At 36.8% G+C, this 13,348-nt stretch overlaps 1 protein-coding gene across 1 annotated transcript in view; it reads left to right on the top strand.

Annotated features, from left to right (window-relative positions):
- ssuh2.1 (ssu-2 homolog, tandem duplicate 1) overlaps nucleotides 1–9,714 on the top strand; it is a 14,532-nt gene extending 4,818 nt beyond the window's left edge. Inside the window, exons 2-12 of the mRNA XM_016528036.1 lie at nucleotides 3,185–3,280; nucleotides 4,144–4,228; nucleotides 4,374–4,503; nucleotides 4,602–4,662; nucleotides 4,737–4,861; nucleotides 5,023–5,085; nucleotides 5,161–5,240; nucleotides 5,332–5,424; nucleotides 5,673–5,778; nucleotides 8,979–9,086; nucleotides 9,420–9,714. Coding sequence (XP_016383522.1) covers nucleotides 3,185–3,280; nucleotides 4,144–4,228; nucleotides 4,374–4,503; nucleotides 4,602–4,662; nucleotides 4,737–4,861; nucleotides 5,023–5,085; nucleotides 5,161–5,240; nucleotides 5,332–5,424; nucleotides 5,673–5,778; nucleotides 8,979–9,086; nucleotides 9,420–9,554 — 1,082 coding nt within the window. The 3' untranslated portion in view covers nucleotides 9,555–9,714. The remainder of the gene's footprint in view (nucleotides 1–3,184; nucleotides 3,281–4,143; nucleotides 4,229–4,373; nucleotides 4,504–4,601; nucleotides 4,663–4,736; nucleotides 4,862–5,022; nucleotides 5,086–5,160; nucleotides 5,241–5,331; nucleotides 5,425–5,672; nucleotides 5,779–8,978; nucleotides 9,087–9,419) is intronic.
- The last annotated feature ends 3,634 nt before the right edge of the window (nucleotides 9,715–13,348 follow it).

Genomic DNA, 13,348 nt, shown 5'->3' on the forward strand with positions numbered 1-13,348 from the left:
TATATGGAATAACCGTTTTATAAAAGCAATAAGCCCCGAGAAGCCGTGGTTTACAGTACATTTATAACAGCTAAGAATGTTTTAGACTCCGCTTCACGTCATGCCTAACAACGCCCCTTAGCTGTTATAAATTCACTGTAAACCACGGCTTCACGGGGCTTATTGCTTTTATAAAACGGTTATTCCATATACGTAGTACGGTTTCACAAAATAAAACAGAGCAAATAAAGTGTAATGATATTAACAAAAACAGTATTCTTCCACCAAACAATGTAGTTCCTCAGAAACAGTTGTGGTTGCAACAAAGTGGTTGCTTGCCAAGCAACAAACGTAAACAAAGGTGTATGTTTGTAGAGTAATTTACATCAGCTTCGAACGTGATTCAGCCAATCAGAATCAAGGACCGGAACTATCCGTTTTATAATTTAAAACACAACAAGCAAATATTAAAAGAATGATTTAAAATGTACTTTTTAAAGTAAAACTTTGACATTACAAAATGAACTTATTTATTTAAGTGTTAAACATGAGTGTCTCTCTTTCAGTTATTCCAACTGCAAGTATTTTTAGTTATACTTTTAAGATCTGAAGTACACTACAAGTCCACATTCATTACAATTAAAGGGATAGTTCACCCAAAAATGAAAATTCTGTCATCATTTACTCACCCTCAAGTTGCTCCAAACCTGTATGAGTTTCTTTCTTCTGTTGAACACAAAAGAGAATATTTTGAAGAATGTTGGTAACAAAACAGTTGACGGTAGCCATTGACTTCCACAGTATGACAAAAAAAATACTATGGAAGTCAATGGCTATCAGCCGTTGTTACCAACATTCTTCAAAATAGCCTCTTTTGTGAAGCTCATGCAGGTTTGGAACAACACGAGGGTGAGGAAATGATGACAGAATTTTCATTTTTGGGTGAACTTTCCCTTTAAGTGCACTTTTCATCAAATTTTGTCTAAAATCTGGTTCAAGTCCAGATTAAAGCTTTTTAAATAGTACTTTTCAGCAATAACATCAAAACACTCTTAGGCAGGACTTGTATAACTTGTGCATAATAGTCTTTGTTATCTAGACTTCACTTACAACACGTTAATGTATCGCAAGAGCAAAAGTTACCAACATTCTTCAGAATAGCCTCTTTTGTGAAGCTCATGCAGGTTTGGAACAACACGAGGGTGAGGAAATTATGACAGAATTTTCATTTTTGGGTGAACTTTCCCTTTAAGTGCACTTTTCATCAAATTTTGTCTAAAATCTGGTTCAAGTCCAGATTAAAGCTTTTTAAATAGTACTTTTCAGCAATAACATCAAAACACTCTTAGGCAGGACTTGTATAACTTGTGCATAATAGTCTTTGTTATCTAGACTTCACTTACAACACTTTAATGTATCGCAAGAGCAAAAATGCATTCTGAGGAAAAGTGTACTATCTGAAACTGTTAACTGCAAATGTTATCTTATAATTGAACGTATCCTGTTTGCTAAATAGGTCTCTGCTTCACAAAGCAGCAGTGCATGTCTGTCAGTAGGAGCACAATTAATCACATACTAGCTTCTTAAAGGCACAACGGTCAATTGAATTAATCTAGACCAAAGCAATTGTTTACATGTGTTATTTCTGTTATCATTGCATTTTATGTGTGCAGGTGCTATTATTAGGCACCAGACTGTTAGAAAGACTTGTTCTCAGGGTGTTTTCCCTTTCGCAAGTCTGCCAGTTGTGCCACACAGCAAGTGTGCCAGTTGGGACAGAGCCATTGAGTGCTGCAGTAGTGACTTATATTTGTAGTTTGTATCATCCTGGATCCCTCGACACAAACCCAAAAAGGATTTTTTTCATTAGATTTTGGATTATTGCAGATAATAAGCTCTGTGACCAGCAAACATTTATGATTCTTATACATTTTGTTCATCATGATAATCCTAACAAATTAACGCAACTTTTATGAATTTTGAAGACTAAATACAATCAGCAGAAGTAAAACAAAAAGATAAACGTAGGCTATAAACGAACTACACCATGGTCACCACAAAGGACAATCTCATTTTTATTCATAGCTATAAAATTTTGATGAATGTGCATTGCTAAATTAGCAGTTGAATTGTATCAGAGATGACCTGCACCTCCCATCATTCACTGCTGCTGTATATTTTGAGGGCATTGTTTCTCTGGCATACAGGCCTGATTCTGCCCATTCTTCATGCTAAATCTGAAGCACGATCTCTGTTGAAGGAAACCCATTCCCAGCTGATATTTATATCCACTTGTTAGCAGCATTGTTCACGAACCTAACAAGATGTTTGTGTGAAGTATATATAACTCACTGATGCATTCAGACAAGCTCTTTGGAGGGAAAGAACCCTAATGACTTAATGAACAGCTGCCAACTACTGATTGCTAAGAAATGTGTTTGTATTATGTTGCCTAGCAATGCAACATGTCTTAAAGGAATAGTTCACCCAAAAATAAAAAGTTAGCTTAGAATTTACTCACCCTCAGTCCATCCAAGATATAGATAAGTTTGTTTCTTTATCAGAACAGATTTGGAGAAATGTATCATTACATCACTTGCTCAGCAGTGGATGCTCTGCAGTGAATGGGTGCCGTCAGAATGAGAGTCCAAACAGCTGATAAAAACATCACAATAATCCACAAGTAATCCACTCCACTCCAGTCCATCAGTTAATGTCTTGTGAAATGAAAAGCTGCGTGTTTGTAAGGAACAAATCCGTCATTAATTCATAGACCTGACTGGAGTCATGTGAAGTAGTCTTGTGGATTATTGGGATGTTTTTATCAGCTGTTTGGACTCTCATTCTGACGGCACCCATTCACTGCAGAGGTCGCAGAAATATAAAAATGAAAAAAATAAAAGCACTGTTGTGAATGTCAATAAAGTGTCATAACTGTTGGAGTTGGATTTTTTCTTTCTTTCTTGTCCAAGGCCCTAAAATCTGGTTGATAAATATTCCAGGATCCCTGATGATGTTCCAGGATGAACAAAGATGATGATCATGGGACTACTATAGGAAAATTCTGTCACTGGTTTAAGGAAGGTTTAAGGTTGTTTGATAGGAATGTTCTTCCAGGTCCAACAAAGGATGTTGATTCAGGAACATGTTACTCTTGGATAAATCAAAGATGTCATAATATCTCTCTCTCTCTCTCTCACTGCAGACACTTTTGACCCCAACCTTCCTGAAGAGGGTCCGTCTGCTCCACCTCCAGGCTGGCTGGACAGTGTAACAGGCTACGAGGAACACACGGGCGGAGGTGAAAAACCTTTGTGCCTACCACTCATAATGGCATTAATAATACTAATATTATTATTAAGATAAAATTTTTATAATAAAACACAATTATATACACTAAGGCACAACAATAATTTTAATAATAACAAAATATTGTTATTAAGATATTATTATAATAATACAATATTATATACATTAAGGCACTATAGTAATAATAATGATAATAAACATGTTCTTATTGTTGTTGTGCTATTCTTATAATAATACACTATTATATACATTAAGACATAATAATATATTATAATTATAATATATAAGACATAATAATAATATAATAATAATATTTAACAATATAAAAAATTATAATAATAGCAATATTTAATTATTTAATAAAATACAATATTTATTATTATTATAATTACTCTTATTATTATTAAGACACTGTTGTTATTATAATAATACACTATTATTTACCCTAAAGCACTATAATAAGAAAAATAATAATTTATTATAAATGTAAATTATTATAAATATATTATTATTGTTGTTATTATTTTATAAGACACAATTATTATTATACACTGTTATATATATATATATATATCTTTATATTATTATTATTGTTGTTGTTGTTGTTGTATAATGGCCATTTAGTTATTGTGTGAAAATTCAGAAATAATTAAAAATTGCTTTTGCATACCGGTTATAGGATGCTTAAAAATATCAGTATTGGTCAAAAATGTAAAATTGGTGAATATTTAACATCTTGTAAAATCATGTAAATATAGTATGCTGTATATGACCTTATATCAATGTTATGTCTTGAATGCCTATTTTTATTTTTATTTTTTTTCCATTTGACATTTTTGTTGTTCTTGTTCATAGACGGTACAGATCAAATCTGTCCTCCTCCGCCAGACTTTGTCCCTAAGCCTGAAAATGACAAGAATGCCTCAGTTCCAAATGTCATGTAGGTACAATATCGTTTTTCATTTTTTGTAGGAAGTTACAAACATAAAAACATATTCATACTACATTTGATGTGAAAAGAACATCATTATTTTTTTATACTGAACAATGCATATAGATTTATTTATTTGCACACTTACTGACAGGGTGCCCACTGTCTCAGAGGATGTTGCGAGAGATGCTCTACTCCAGTTTGTGGGTAAAAAATGGACGTACAGCAGCAAACCTGCAAAAAATCTGATCTTCAAAGAGCTGAAGCCTTTTACAGTTTACCGTGTAAATCTTGTTATTATCCATTCTTGATCTGGAATGATTTCTGTATTATTATTACATATTATAATAATTACATGACCATATGTTCTGTATAATTTCAGTACCGCTTGGAAACATTCACAGAGTCCAGATCAAGCGCCTGGGAATCAGAGCCGCACACAGGTGCCCGATGACACCAGTACAATGATATGAATCATAAAAAAAAGCCAAAACAGCATATTAATATATTTTTTCAGGTCAGTGTGTGGATGGGCCTCAGAATGGAGTGAGTCCTCCACCGTGGAACATTCAGGTGTCTTACCCACCCAAATTCACCAATGCCGTTCAGAAAGTCAGGGTCCCGCACTCGTCATTCTTAAAGGTATGCCTTTAAGCAACAAAAAATCCATCAAATTTACCATCAAAACCAACTCAAAGTGTATTTTACCTAATGCGCGTCCTGCTCTTAATTTATCACCGTAAGTCAGACTTTTGCTCATGTTTTTATGCCTGTCGGATTGCATCAGTGCATTGTCATTGCAGCCTTGCCACCGTTGTCATGGTAACGGCAAAGTGAGGTGTACCCACTGCCGAGGACGAGGACTGGTACGGTAATTTTAATTATTAATAATATCTGCCAATGTTTTATTCTACTGACTGTTTTCTCCAAAACAAATTCAGACTCGCTGTATGTTCTGTCATGGCTCTGGTCACAGTCGCAACCGACGGTGTACAACCTGCCACGGAAGAGGGAGAAAAAGGTAATTTGAGGGTTAAACTGACCGACAGTGTGGTCTAATGTGTTTTTATATGCTCGCATGAAAATAAAAACATCTCACCTCCTTCTTTCAGGTGTGTTTCTTGTCATGGAAAGGGTTACAAAGGCTGTCTCACTTGTAACGGTTACAGAAACCTTGTGCATTTCATACAGCTCACAGTTACATGGTAAATGTGCCAGTAAAATTGCATTTTATGTGGTTTTTAATGCTTTTTTTTTAGGTGTGAGGTAAGCTACTGAAATGTTACACACTATGGTAGATGCATCAGTTCGTTATTAGTTCTTATGATCTCAGTTCCTGTTTTAGTTACTGTTTTGGTCTGCACAATAATCTGTCCTGTTCATATTGTCATCTGTCCTGTTCATATACTGTATTTATGTGGTTATCTGTGTATAACACTACATTGTTTCACAGGAAGAACCAGGTGTTTGAGTTTATAACCAACCGGGAGCCTGAATTCCCACTGAAGAAGTTTGAGAAGGTGTCTGGGGAAGCGTTCTTTGTAGATGAAAACCTCCTGGTATACATTGATTCATTAATTAACTAATACATTCATTTTAATTCAGACATTTAAATAGGCCTATACATTATTTTACTTATTCATGTATAGGAGATGTAGAGTTAACCCTTCTCAGACCCAGTGGCTCAAATATGTTACATTGATGTAACAAGTTGATATTTTATGAAATTCCCTAATGTTAAGAGAACAAATTAATCACAAAATGTCAACATGATAACATACTTCGACTGTTCGCTGTAAGTAATGTCAATTTACCTCAGTTTACATGTAAAACATGAATAAACATAATGGATTTACACATGACTGCCGCCAGCAGGACCGATGTCTGAAGCACGTGTGAAACAACTCCAATCCCATTGGCCCAAGTAGCCCATGACGTCACAGGCGGGTGCCCGGAAGTATAAGTGGGCACCTGCCGAACACATCACCAACTTGGATGTGTGAAGGAGACGTGAAAACAGACAAGCCCTAGGCATGGCGAGGGGATGCAGCATCTCATTCCCTCTCGGGGAACCATGGTTACATGTGTAACCCGAGACGTTCCCCTTCTAGGGAACTCGTGCTGCATCCTCTAGCCGACACTATGGGGAACGGAATGCCCACTAAGCCATGCCACGGCGCATGCCTGTTCATCTGGTGAGAGAGCACCCAGGGAAGCTACAGTCCACCCCTACTACCTGACTAAACTTAAGGGATAAAGGAAGTAGACCATCTATTTAAAAATCCAAAGGGGAGACAGCTAGAAGAGGCTCAGGGAACTGCCTACTTGAAAAACCCCGATAAGAGGGGCAGACCGACCACAGAGTACTTGAAAAAGCCTACATCACAAGGGAGAGACCGGACCTTCAGTCAGTGGTTTGCCAGCAAGAGAAACACATGAGAACAAGAGAAACACATGAGAACAACATTAGTCCAGCCGCAAAGCCTGATGTAAGCAGTGTCTTAGCGTTCGCCTGCCTCTGCGCCCAACTCCTAGAGAGAGGAGGGGCGCGAGTGGCCACGCTAGTCTTCTGATCCTGTCTATGATCCTCAGATTGAGACGGACCAGCCCCCTCAGAGATTTTAGAGGAAGACTTTGGACGGCAGGGAATGAACTTCCTGTAAGGCAGCGGACCGCGCCTTCGTCTCCCTGAACTTCTCAACCACCGCCTCAGTGAAAGTGCCGAAAAGCCCAGAAGGCGACAGCAGAGCATCAAGATGAAAGGCTTTCACCTCTCTCTCAAGATCCGTGAGATTTAACCAAAAATGCACCTCCGTAACCACCATTGCTTAGTGGTGTGAAGAGCCAAGTCTGTGGTGTGGCGCAGTTCCTCGACTGCCCCAGGGGAAAACCCCTGCCCTCATCTAGGTCTCTGAGTAAGTCAGCTTGGTAAGCTTGTAACACAACCATTGTGTGCAAGGCTCCACCAGCTTGACCTGCCGCCACATACACCCTGCCATCCAGATGCTCCCTGAAGAGGTCTGGATTGCAGAGCAGACTTTAAAGAAGACGACTCACCCTGGGAGAGAACACTTGTGAGCGTCCTCTCCACAGGGGCATCTTTGTGTATCAGCTCAGCCACACACTCAACATCAGCGTAATCCGCATGCTGAAAAAGATGCAGCTGAGCTGAATATGGCTTGTCCCATGATCTCACTAACTCCGTGTGGAGACCAGGAAGAAAGGGAAGACATGGGAGTTCATGACTGGCCAGAAAGCGCTCGTCTAATCTGCCATGGGCTGGCTTCTACCTTTCGCATGAACAGACTAAATCGAGCCTCTTAGTAGCGCACGCCATTACGTCCAACATACCCCATATGCGGAACTGGAGCTAGGAGAAGAGATTCAATTCTCACACTCTCATCTCCATCGCCAATCACTTTCACCAGATGATCCCAATGTAGCGTTATCCGCAGGATTAGATGACCCAAGAACACCTGGATCCCGCCGAGCGCCTCGAGAGCCGGACATGGGTAGTAGGCGCTCAATTCTCATTCCTCAAAAGAGAATCAAGTATACAAGTGCATTAAGCTCCCCTGAGAGCCAAACATGCTCTGTTCTAACTCTAGATTCCCTCAAGAATCAGGCGAGAACAGAAATTGCCACAAACGCATTGCGTTGAGTCTGTTCGACTCCCTCGAGAGGCGAGCGCACTCATGTAAATGCTGTCTACAATCTTGAGTAAAAGGCAATGCCTTACCCCACGATCTGAGTCTACGCTGTACCTCGGCAGCAGCGGGACCCGAACCGTGAGACGCAGATGCTTGTCCATGATCCCTCGAGAAGAGGGACAAACACGAACTGAGCTTTCTCATTTGAAACTTGTCACAATGAGTGCATTCAGAGCCCTCGAGCACCGAACGCGCATGTTCCTCACCAAGACACATAACAGTGTCCTCGGGTGTCAGAAACCTAGGACACGGAGGCACACACTTTGCTCACTTGCCTCAGTTTTCTCAGTCTACGTGGGCCAATGGAATTGGAGTGCTTCAGAAAACTGCTGGTGGCAGTTCCCCATAGTGTCCGCTAGAGGACGCAGTGTGAGTTCCCTAGAAGTGAAACGGAGAGATAAAGCTTGCATCCTGATGCTAAGGCTTGTAATGGTGCCTCTGGCGGCGGTGATGGGATTGCAACGCAAATGCGTCAGAACAAAGAACTTGCAATCCACTCTGACATATTTGTGCTCACATTTTTTCATCCTTTGATTAGGTCACAGGAACTTAGTAAAAGAATTTGAAGGCTAAATAAGGTTAATTTCAAAATTACGAGTATTATATGAACATGAGGGTTAATGTTCCAAAGCAACTTAGTCAGGTTAGACGCCATTGAATTTAACATGGATGAAACAAGGCTGTGAGAGATAGACTAGTGGCTCACACTGCATAAATGTCCTAGATCACATATTGTCACAACTCACGGGTTTCAAAACTGTTTTATAGAGTTTTTGTGTACTGAATTTTTTTTTTTTGAAAGATGATTTATCAGCTGAACAATTGTTAGCCTATGTTGCTAAACAACAGTGTAATCCACTGAACACTGCACGTCTTCTATCCCTCACCCTGTTACCATTCCTGTCAAAAATTAAATATGGCACTATCCTGTCCCTGACTAAGGTCTAAGATCCTTTCTAATCATGTTTGATTTAATAAATTAACCTGACAGTGATTCCAAAATATAACACACAGATGTTTTTAGCCTAAGTCACAATGCGTTTTGGCAGGTTTATCCGATAGAGGGCTTTCCTGACCAGGACATCTGCGATGCCTCAAAAGGAGCGATTCAGAATCACCTGCTAAAATATTCCGCTGTGAGCCGCATCCTGCAGCAGGTGAGCAGAAACTGTCCCAGCAGTGTGTGCTACCAAATACACAGCAGAATTAAATTGCAATAAATAAAACATGACTGCAAATGTGAATACAGAGGGTTGTGAGAATGCAATTCCACATTTGACCACCAGGTAGAAGCACCGTCTTGACCAACTTAAAACTTTGAAAACTTGTGTGCATCGGCCTGTTTGAGAATGATGCTTAAAACTTAACATTTCCACATTTATAGGTTAAAATATTAGCAATTTATGATAGCAAATGAATCCGATGATACAGATGACACATTCTGTAGCTAATATTAAGTGTTACATTGACATTTTCTCATTCTCTTACAGCGTCAGACGATCGAGCTGGTTCCGCTCACTCATGTATATTACGCTTACAGTGGGAAAGACTATGATTACTTTGTTTTTGGGCGAGAAAACAAAGTTCACACTACCAAATACCCTTCTTCCTGTAGCATTTTGTAATTTGTTTTGTGTCAACCAATTTTGCAATAATTCATACCTTTTTTCATAAGATGTAAATACAGTATATAGAGTGTGTATTTATAATGTAATATGTAGATTAACTGTAAATGTCTATGGAAATGAAGATCCTTTCTTCTCATTCTATTCTATTTAAGCATATAACAGCATGTTTTTAACCGACTTTTATTATTACTTCATTCTGTATATTAAATATACATATATTAGTGTTAAGTATTAAAATTAGTTTGAGTACAGTTCATTTTTGGTTCATTTTTGTCATAAAAGTGCAGTTTATTTGCTACATGTTTACAGATTTTCTTGATACATTTATATATCATTTGATAATTTGAAAGGATTTTTGTAAATGTCTTTATATTTCTCAGTTTATATACAGGAAAAATATACAGTTCCTTTTTACACATGTTAATCCTAACTCACACTATATGGGGTAAGTTGTCACAGTGGGAACCTGCTGTTTAACGAACCTGATTTGAGAATGATCTTTTTGAAATCTAAAGTTAATAAAGCTGCAACATTTCTAAAATTGCAACAATGAAAAATATAACATATTGTACAAACATTTAAAAAATTATAATTAATGAATTGAGAAAAAGGTGACAAAATGTGACAAGGTAAATTTGACAGGAAGCGTTATTATTGAATATTAATGATTATTATGAAAAATGCACACTAGTGTAATTGTGTTCACTTAAAATATTATGATATGACTATATGTTTTTACAGTTTGGATAAAATTCACACACACAAAACAAAAACATTAACATTTACAAGGGTTTGAATTAACATACAAAACCTCTGTTAGAGAAAATGCACTTGTGTAACTAGATTTTTAATATAAAATCTCAATACTAAAAAACGGTTTCTGCAGGTCTTAAAAAGTCTTAATTAGCCCTCCCACAAATTAAGGCCTTCAAAAGGTAAGTATAAATTCATAAAGTCATTAAATGTTGCATGCACTGTAAATAATTAATATCTTCTGTATTGTTTTCTCAATACAAATATATAAACAACCCTAAAACAAGATTATTTGAGATGCAAAATAAATATATGAAGTCTTGTTTTCTGAAAAATTTATCAAAATTAAGTGAGTTTATACTTAAAACCAGAACAAATATTTCTCAGTGCAGTATGAAAACTTGTTTTCAATTCAAAAGTAGTGAAGATTTTCAAACTCTGAAGTGTTGCTATTGTGTTCTCCCTGCTCATTTAGAGACCATACTGATGTATTGTGTTCCAGGTGTTCTGACAAATAATGCTACCTATCAGATTATTACGGTGGCCGAGAAGTGCAGAGCAAATCACAATTCTGAAAACAAAATAATAAATTACAAACGCAAATGCAAGTCTAAAAAACAAAATAACAATTCAGAAAGCACGACAACAATTCAGAAAACATTATAACAAGTCAGAAAACACAACGACAAATCCGAAAACAAATTAACAAGTCAAAAAACACAACGACAAATCAGACAAACCGGAAAAGGTAGGTATAGTTTGAGACTTGGTTCTTCTCGGCCACCGTAGATTATGCTACCAACACTGTATTTATCCTACTGTAAGGGTAGGTTTAGGGTTGGGGTAGGTGTACATGTTAATAAAGCCTCACACCTTATTAATATCATGCTGGAAGCACGATCTGATAGGTAGCACTTTTCACTATCGAATAATGCTACCATCTGTTTTGTAGCACAAATCATCAGAACACCGGCAATTTAGCCTATACCTTACATTTTGTTTCCTGTTGAAAAAAAACAGCATATGCTGGTTAGGTATGTCTTGACGCTGGGATGCTGGTTTATGCTGGTCCTTTGCTGGTTTATGCTGGTCATGTGCTGACACTTAAAAAGTCTTTAAACAGTCTTAAATAGTCTCTAAATATACTGTCTATGTGACAACTAGACCCCATATAGTAAAACAACGGCAGTGCATCGCTTAACTTTCGGCTTGCAGGACAGTAATTGGGGAACTAATGTTCCCATCAAACTTGAGGTTCTCTTCGGCTCCTCGGATGTTTTACTGAGCTGTTGGCGGCGGGTAAACAGCACACCTGCTTCAGTAGCACGCACTGGACGGATATGACAGCAGTGAAGCGGCTGCTGCAGGAGGAGTGGCTCTCAGCTCCGCGCGCATCTTCACTCGACTCACCTCACTGACATTAACGCCACACACTGGAATAAACCCATCAGGAGCGAAAACGACGGGCAAATAACACTCGGTAGGTTTTTAAATGTTGTTTGTGGTTATTCTGTCAAATAAATAACCGTGGTACAGTACTATAGGCTATTGATGGAAGATGTATAGCCTACCAGATACCGTATTCATAAGCCATAATATTTACATAATATGTAGGAGTTCTTCAAAAAACAAACAAAAAAACATGTTTTACTACGGTACATGATAACTTCTGCCATATTTTTTTAAATGAAGGCTGCAAAAGTGAAGTTTATATCAGTTGAAAATTTGCTTCTTTTATGTTTGTTTTCATAATATGAAAAATAATGTTGATTTTTACAGGTGTTATCGTTTTAAAAGTCTGTTTTGCAGGAAAATACATTGCATTTATGCTTTACCTGGTTGTGTCTGTGACCCCAAACTGAACTGAAAATGTAAAATTATTAACAGAAGCCTTTTGAAACGTTATTTTAACATGTAACATTTGTTTAAAGTCAGTTATGAGCTCAGAAAATTGAGAAAAAAACCTCGAAGTATACTTCTTGTATTTAAGCTATTAAAAGGGGCATGGGGGTCTCCGAAGACCCCACACAGGGCATGAGGGTTAATCATTTAATACTTTAAGACAATTCAGTCTGAGTATGTTGTTTGTACACAATATAGTACAGTTTAATACAGTGTAGCCTCACTCTTGTGAACAGGACATGACGTACATTGAATTTATTTAAATGTTGGACGTCAGTGATGTTCATTGTCCTCCTGATTCTTTCCCTTTCCTGTTGTGTTGCTCTGATTTGTTTGTTTCCGTCCTTCACATGCTGTAAATTTACTCCCATATATAGAAATATTCTAAAATTATTTCAAATCATTGTGGTTAATTTGATCCAAAATATATATTGACATGAGTAGAATTTTAGATACACATATTTTAGTTATATTAGCCTATATGAGAAAAAACAGTGGGAAAATATTTGACAAATGACCAATCAAAATCAAGTATTCCAGAAAGCCATAACTTCTTGGTTATTTATTTTATTAAAATATACTTTAAAATTATTTTTAGGTATTAATTTTAACTTAACCATGTTTTTTTTTATTAAGTGCAGTTGTTTATTATATTAAAAAAAATTATTAATGTTCTTCAATTAATACAAATTACAAAAAAGTATGAGTACAAATTTTATTAAAATCTTTTAAATTGTTTTTAGAAATTGCTTTTAATTTAACAATTATATTAGTGAAAGTATCTAATTGATTTTAATTAAAATCAATTTCTTTTTTTAATGTAATTTAATTATTTTTATTACAGTGGGTACGGAAAGTATTCAGACCCCCTTAAATTTTTCACTCTTTGTTATATTGCAGCCATTTGCTAAAATCATTTAAGTTAATTTTTTTTCCTCATTAATGTACACACAGCACCCCATATTGACAGAAAAACACAGAATTGTTTACCCACTGTATATAAGAAAAAAAAAACTGTGCAAAATATTTGACCGATACATTGGTGACCAATCAGAATCAAGTATTCCAGAAAGCGCTGATTTCTTATAAGACCAGGTTAGATAGCCAATGTATAAAGCATATGCCATTTTTATGAA

The sequence above is a fragment of the Sinocyclocheilus rhinocerous genome, unplaced genomic scaffold, assembly GCF_001515625.1.
Source record: "Sinocyclocheilus rhinocerous isolate Xijiao unplaced genomic scaffold, SAMN03320098_v1.1 scaffold1292, whole genome shotgun sequence".
NCBI classification, from domain to species: Eukaryota; Metazoa; Chordata; class Actinopteri; order Cypriniformes; family Cyprinidae; genus Sinocyclocheilus; species Sinocyclocheilus rhinocerous.